Source organism: Bradysia coprophila, unplaced genomic scaffold, assembly GCF_014529535.1.
Source record: "Bradysia coprophila strain Holo2 unplaced genomic scaffold, BU_Bcop_v1 contig_350, whole genome shotgun sequence".
Taxonomy (NCBI): Eukaryota; Metazoa; Arthropoda; class Insecta; order Diptera; family Sciaridae; genus Bradysia; species Bradysia coprophila.
In genome coordinates this window covers 6,734,946-6,742,798 of record NW_023503608.1, presented here as the reverse complement: position 1 = coordinate 6,742,798, position 7,853 = coordinate 6,734,946, and the positions used below count along the sequence as shown (strand labels likewise).

General features: G+C 34.3%; 1 protein-coding gene and 1 long non-coding RNA gene across 2 annotated transcripts in view; both read left to right on the top strand.

Annotated features, from left to right (window-relative positions):
• Positions 1-7,853, top strand: part of LOC119080596 — a 28,442-nt gene that overhangs the window by 18,431 nt on the left and 2,158 nt on the right. The window contains exons 3-4 of the long non-coding RNA XR_005088355.1: positions 132-139; positions 5,553-5,557. This is a non-coding gene — a long non-coding RNA (uncharacterized LOC119080596). The remainder of the gene's footprint in view (positions 1-131; positions 140-5,552; positions 5,558-7,853) is intronic.
• LOC119080595 (attacin-B-like) lies at positions 6,129-6,767 on the top strand. Its single transcript, XM_037188991.1, has one exon. It carries the CDS (start codon positions 6,189-6,191, stop codon positions 6,696-6,698), a length of 510 nt encoding a protein of 169 aa, XP_037044886.1. The 5' UTR covers positions 6,129-6,188; the 3' UTR covers positions 6,699-6,767.

The following is a 7,853-nucleotide window of genomic DNA, read 5'->3' as shown; positions in this document are numbered from 1 at the left end:
TGTAGACCTGAGAGAAAGGAAATGAAAACGGCAGAAGTTGATGAAAACGGCGTGATTAGAAATGTGGGATGTCTTGTCTATGCTAAAAATTTTAGGCTCAAATAAGATTTTGGGGACATGACGTCATAAAGGCGACAGAGTATCATTAGGAAAGTTTATCGTTTCTGTATTGATTAGCAAAGGTGGAACAAGCGCCTAAAAAAGATAATCGATATGTAATGCAAGTAATATACGATCGACAGCTGAAACAAGAAGCTCCTTTGTTGATACTCATTCAAGATTCCGAGTCTAGCAAAATATCAAAGGTAATTTTTGGAATGATTTTTCTCTTTTACCAGTAAATATGCATACATCACTTGTGTACTGTCCGTGCTACAAATGTGGAATGATATGTATGTTGTCGGTGCAACACTCAAAAATATGCAACTGAATTAGTAAATAATTTTCTGTTAAATTTTTGAAATAACATTCGTGCAGAAATCATTGCACCACATGAATGCAAAACAATACATACAACGTAATTAAATATGGCGATGGAATTCAAGATGTTTCCATGCTGCCATAATTAATTACTTAATATGAAACAAGTTAACACTCAAATATGAATTTTTCCATGGAATTGAATTGTGATTGCAAAAATGTTGCAAGCTGAAACGTATTTATTTTCAACGAAATCTTAGGTATTCACGGAATGAATTCAAGTTATCATTTTGAGTATTGATCCAAGTCCTGTACGAAGATAATAAACGTTGGTGATTCTAATCAGTTTCCTTAAAAGAAAATTATTTCTGTATCGCCTGGAGTTACAAGCAAAACCGGACTTCGTTTAATTGACCCAATTATGTAAGACAATACCAGATCCGTTCAATTATGTCGTCGTTTTCTAAAATCAGTATTCTTCCACCTCAGTTATTGTGAGTTTAAAAATGACCAAGGACGTACTGTACACCTTAATAGAGCATTGCGTTATTTGGTGATACTCACTATACCCGTTCACCCACTCTGTTTCTGTTTATCTACGATGATATTGGGAACACTAATCAATTTGCTGTCTTATACCATTTACGATTTACATGATGTACATTACATTCCGATTTTATTGCGTAACTCGAGTGTGAAATTTGTTTATGTTTAAATGATAGATAAACAGTCGTATTATACACGCACTCATGTATGTACTGATCGATCGCCGTGGGTTGTAATCAAATACTCCAGAAACATTTGATTAAAACAAACAGTTTTCTTTGTCAATTCCATTTATTTCTATTTTTGCAAGGGATGATAATAGAAAACCAGCTGACTACACGAAGCCCCTTACGACTTTGAATTGGTACCCAAAAAACGAGCCACATTTTTGAAAGAACCATCCTACATCGTTGTGAAATCATAGGTCATATAAGTTGTCCAAATGTATAGTCTTTAGAAAATGTTAGGAGTAAAAATCACAGCTATTTGGTTGGGTGCACATGTACAAGGTCTACCTTCGCATTAGGTTATCCAGTCCAAGTATAGTCCACCACTAGTTACAACAAATGAACATTTGGAAATAAATCAACTCGCTGCTATAACGATTTACCGAGTATGGTACGATCATACAAGGTCTGAATTACTGACTGAAGGCTGAATCATTCGGTAAATAAACAAAAAGCCCAAGCGTAATGTTGTAAATGGGAAAACGGTTTATTATACTTTGTACAATGTTAAACAATTGGTTCTCCAGTCGACGTTGAAAACACTGCAAACATAAATTTATCGAATATTTCTCCATTTACTCCGCATTTCGATGTCATTGCAGCCATCTTATCGTCTCCTAGCTTTTTCAAATCTCGCAACGGGCTCTTTTTGTCACTTTCAGTCAACGAATCGCCGGTCTGATAGAATCCCACTGTTAAAATGAGATCCGCTAATTCAGTTTCATCGAACTCCTGCATAACACAATCTGCTTCGCTGGGATTTTGGGCTCTCACTTTTACTCCGAATTCATCTCGGTACGATTGACTAAGGCGAGAAACAGTAGAAAGGCACAAAGACGATTCCTTGTTTGCAGGAACGTCGTAATCTAATTTCCCTTTACTTTTGAAATATTGTCCCAAACACTCATGAAGGGCTTTGTTGTTTTCGGCTTCCGTTCCGTTATCTTCGGTAGCCGATACACTTAAGCAAAATATCAAAACACTGCACCATACAAACGAAAAACGTGAATTCATTTTGATTTGATTAGTTTTTATTGGTTGGACCTGAAATGAACACTGACTGGAAGAGTCGGTGCTTGCATCAATTTATAGTAATGCAAAAACACTTCTACGAGTGAGATGATTTAATCTTTACTATTTGACATTTACAAGCAATCAAAAAATTTAGAATTTCGGTCCGAATTATGGTCGTAATTGAGTGACGCTGTGTTTATTGCGCATATTATATTGTTTATTTTGCATTTTTGAATGAGGTCATAAGTCATTTTTGCTTGCTTTAGAATAATAGATATTTTGTGCAAGCAATTATGTAGAAAACTCATAACGAACGAGTATGACTAGTAGAGTATTTCATACTACTGTAAAATGCACAATAAATGTATTCAACTCTGCAAGGACAAGGACTAACAACATCCCATTTAGTATCATTGTAGTACTTGAAATCTCTTTAGGAAAAGGTTTCTGATTCGCAACTTTTTCACAAAGCTTTGCGTTGATAGCAAGACCTCAGCAAATGCAAACATAAAAGGTCATTGGAGAACATGATCTTACTACCAATGACAAGCTGTCTGACATGAAAACTTGGATTGCGTTTGGGAAGGAAGTCAAAAAACTAGGAAAAGTTGGACGTTATTTCTGAGTGAGCCTAATCATTGCATTTTATCCCAATTTTTAAGTTACAGTACCTGTATTTCCCTAAACACAATGCAGATAACCCTCAATAACTCTCAATACGTAACCTGTTACAGGCGGCAATCATATGACCAGTATTATTATCGGGTCTATTACTTCCATCGATCAAAGTATTCTTAATCGGTTGATTTGAAATCTCGTACTTCATTTTTTTAAACATGTATTTTACAAGGACCATATTACCCAGAGCGTGTCATTATTTTTATCGTCGTTATCGATAACAGATGACAGTTTAATAATTTTACTCATCTACAAACTTAGATATTAAACAAAATCGATTAGATCATTGATCAAGGCGAAAAAGACGTCAAATTATGATTAAATTCGAAATTAATACAATTGGCACAATAATTCTAATAACCAATGCGTCTTAGAAAGATACTCACAAACATTTTCAGTTTCAGTATATCACGGCGGTTAGACCGATATGCCTCCAAAATAGCTTTCAACAGACATATTCCTATAGGCAATCATATTTACTTTGATGGAAAAATGTATTCAGTCCATAGCAGTTTGCATGCAATAAAATATCGGATAAAATGTTCAACATGACGAGCTATACGTATTCATGAACAAATAAAAATAATAATTTTGTGTACATCCAATTGGTATATATGAGACCCTTCATATTGAGATAAATTTTCTGTTGTTTTTACAAATATTGGATGGAGAGAAATATTAAATCCAGACACGTGCTAAAGCTGAAGATATCCGGATATGAATGGCAAAAGTAATAATTTCGAAATGGATTTCCGAATTGTTTACGTTTCTGTAACGCTTTTTCTATGTAAATAACATCGATCAGGGAAAGAATGGGTGGAAGCCTTGTCTCTCAGTAATATCACACACATGCCTTACGTGTAAGTCATGCAGACATATATGATGTCGTTATAATCGCTTTACGAGCTTTAATGTTTAAGTGTAACTTCGGCAAATATTTTAAATACTTTAATGAATCCAATGAGACGAACGAATAGTAGTGTCTATTGCGAAAAGTAAAGCCGTTCAGATATAGATAGATATGCCTTTCAAATTGATTCAATTTGCCTGAAAGCGACTAATCAAATTTAGCAATTTTCCTTACATTGTTGGCTCGACACTTTGAAATTGTACAACAACAAGCCGCTAACATTGTATATGCATAGGATGATATTGTAATATGGAATATAAAATATAATACACAACGTTGAGTGCTATATTATGTGGAAATGAAAACTTTTACAATCTGGTGTGAAACGATTATCTCACTTTGTTATCTCGAAATGGAAATGAGTAGTGCTGCTTCTAAAAATTCCGAATGTATAAATGGGGGGTTATACGAAATGTGAAACGCATGCTTAGCTACACCGAATATATATGTATAATATTGTGAATGTAACCGCCCGGAGTATATATATCCGTGCGGATGATGTGTAGCTTGGATGCTGAAGCATGGAAATTATATGGGTAAATGAAAATTCTCGGTTTTCACATGAAAATATGTATATTTTTGGATAATACCATGGCACATCGCACAAACGTAACAACTTTGTAAGAAAATGAGAAAATTATCAAATATTTAAATTATGTTGTTTTAGGTCAGCGATGTCAGCGATGAATTATGTTGATTTGAAAACTGTAATGACTTCATGAATTTTCGAGCGAAACAAATTTCTTTAAATTCATCTAAAAAAATGGAATTTGTCTTTAATATTGATTGACGATGCAACCAAAGCACTTCATTGTACCATTGATGTCGAATTCGGAAGATTTTGAGATTTTGGTTAAAATATTGATATCTGAGCGTAACCAAAATTTTATATCATTAAAACAGGGGCACACGATTTCTCCGAACAAAGGAAGAAGAATTTAATTGTTGGAAAAAATATTATTGGAATTTTGATAGGTCGCGGTCGTATCAATTGGGTTAGATATGCTGTGAATCTATTACTTCTTTCGTTTGAACACAAGAAGTAGCCAAGTAACTAAGAAATTGCACTGGTTTCTTCGAAATAATTGTATACGTGTACGCTGCTTTTAACCATTTTTTTCATATTTGCAACGATCATCTTGATAATCTTAAGTTGAGATACTTTTAAACGCAATGCACATAGGTATAAACGTTTCACAGAGTAAAATAAACCAGGTTGGAGCGGTTCAATCCGTGACCCAATTGATCGTAAACACTGTTTGAAAATAAAAAAAATCGAAAAATTTGATTAGCTGTTCATTAAATCTGTTACTTCTATTGTAATTGAATCAATCGTCTTCCTCACATCGGAATCAGGTTTTCATAGTTCTTTTCCTTCTTATATAATAATAACTTAATAGTACTCATACCAAAAATACTTTGTGCATCCGACAACTGAAATACGACCTATTTTGCCATGATTTTTCATTAATAAATGTCAGTTTTTCCCGAACTATATATCGTGCGGGAAAAAACTTCATTTCTTTACGATTTATAGTGCGGGAAAAGAATTACATGAATTTGTCTATGACTGACTATACGATTGATTAAATTTAATATGGAGAATGTGAAGTGTGTATGTTTTCAAATTAATTGATGTGTTTTGTCTATTTCAGTTGTCCGATGCACAAAATGCTGTTCGTACCTCGACAGGAAATGGATTTTTTCAGCACACGTCCTAATTTTCCTTACTCGCTTCGCTCGTAAGGAAAACTTAGGACTGGTGCTGAAAAAATCGTCATTTCCTGTCTTGGTACGAAAAATACTATTATGTTATGCTACTTTTACTACTCAAACGATCTTTGATCATCCACAAAAGGTTTCTTATTACTTAAACGATCTTCCAATGGATGGTATCTTCTAAAAGTACCTCTGAGGTCTTCACATCATATTACGTCATATTACGTCATATTATTAAGAAGGTAATGCACGCATTATCTACATTCGAAACCGACGAAAGTTTGAACTTTCAACTCTAACCATTAACTAAAAAAAACTTTCGAAATGTTTCTTAAAAAACAAATTCTTTGTGAATCCCCTCAGCTGTTTTTTCTGTTTGAGACGCAACACACGAGCAATGTATATTATTGGTATAATAGATAATTATTACACAAAGAAAGAATTGAGACAGAGTCGCTATATAGGTTAAAACGCCTAACATCATACATGAATCATCCTTGTTTTACACATCGAAATTCTTTAATCAAAGAATGAAAAGAAGACAGAAAATGTAGGGGATTTTTCTGATGAAATGAGTATCGTATATATAAAGGAAAGCGAAACTCTTGTCATTCAGAAGTTAACCAATCTTTCAACACAAAACACTTGATAGACTTAATAATTTATTGTGCAAAATGCATTCTTCGATCGTATTTCTTACATTTTTGCTCAGTGTAATAAGTAGTTGCTATAGCTGGAGTATTCCACCAGTAGATTATAGCGAAAATAATTTGAATCCACCACATAGCAGACAAGTTCGTCAAGTCTTAAACGGTAGTATAAAACCAAACGAACAAGGAGGAATTCGCGGGACCCTTGGAGCATCGCAGACTTTATTGAATCAAAACGGTCACCGGCTCGATGGACATGGTCAGATTAGTAAGAATTGGAAGCCAAATGGACCGACAGAGATCGGTGGTGGTTTAAATTATCAAGGACCACGTGGAGGAGCATCCGTTGATGCAAATCACGCGAGACATTTTGGCACGAATTTGAATGCTCAAGGAAATGTGAATTTGTGGAGAAGTCCGAATGGTCGATCCCAATTGGATGGGACAGCTAACTATAATCAACACTTTGGCGGACCGGGTGGACGAAGCAGACCGAATTATGGTGGTGGACTAAATTTTTCACATCGCTTCTAAGATTATTTTAGAGTAAATGTTATGTATGCATTTCGTTGGCTATGAAAATAAATTTGTGAAACAAAACTAGTAGACCGTTCATCATTCCTTTTCTACTATGACAAAGTTCAGTAGAATTCCTTAAAGTCTAGAAAATAATTCACTAAGTCCAAAATACAATTCGTATACTAGGAACTAAAAAGGTGAGTGGTGTGAAAGCCACTGTCAAAGATTATGAATGAACCCATTTAGATAGAATAATAGAATAAGTGGGTGGAATTTAACCTGCACCTCAGCCTCAGATGGGCCTGTTGTGCTTCCAAATAAACCCATTTACTTAACGTAAGCTTCTTACCTCAATTTAAACAACGTAGGTTGAAACATACATTTTGCAAATATAAATATACAACAACGCATAAGTTGTATAAACAATTTGCGAAGCGAAGGAAATTATATTTTTCGTTTGTCGTATATTAAACTCATTTGCCGGACCGAAGGGACCTGGTGTAAGAAAATGTGAAAGCTGTTCTTATCGTTTCATTTTATTTTACAAGTGTTTTTATTACAATTTTTAATTTCATTCCTTCACACATCGCTTTGGCGACACAACATATTCTACAAGCGAACCGAAACTTTTCAAAGAATTTATGATTATAATAAACTTGCATACTTTATTATCGAAATCCCAAAAGCAATTTACTCATGTGTATGTTTCACTGACAAAAATTATGTCTCACCAACCCCTATTGTGAAATTCATTGTTGGAAACTTAATTGAAACAAGCGTTTACTAATTATACGACAACTTTACATAACAACTTTACACATTGTTAGATTATTACAGAAACTAACAGGAAGAGTAATGGCACATGAAAATAATGTTTTAATTGTCATGTGGTTAAGGTTGGAAAGGTGGTGGTTTTATAAATATGAACAGGATAAATTCCTGAAAGGGCAAAGCATAGACTCACTATGAACGATTTCCATACTTTCGGGGAAAGAGACTTAGTTATTTCTGGTTACAGGTTAAGTTAGATGCCGAGGAAGAACGCATATCGTTATGTAATGAGCATTAGTACATTACGTCTGTGCCTCAATTTTTTTTTGTTGACAAGTGGAACGTTATAGCCCGATTTAAAGGAAAGGGCGGTATTCACACTTGTCAAAATAAAAATTT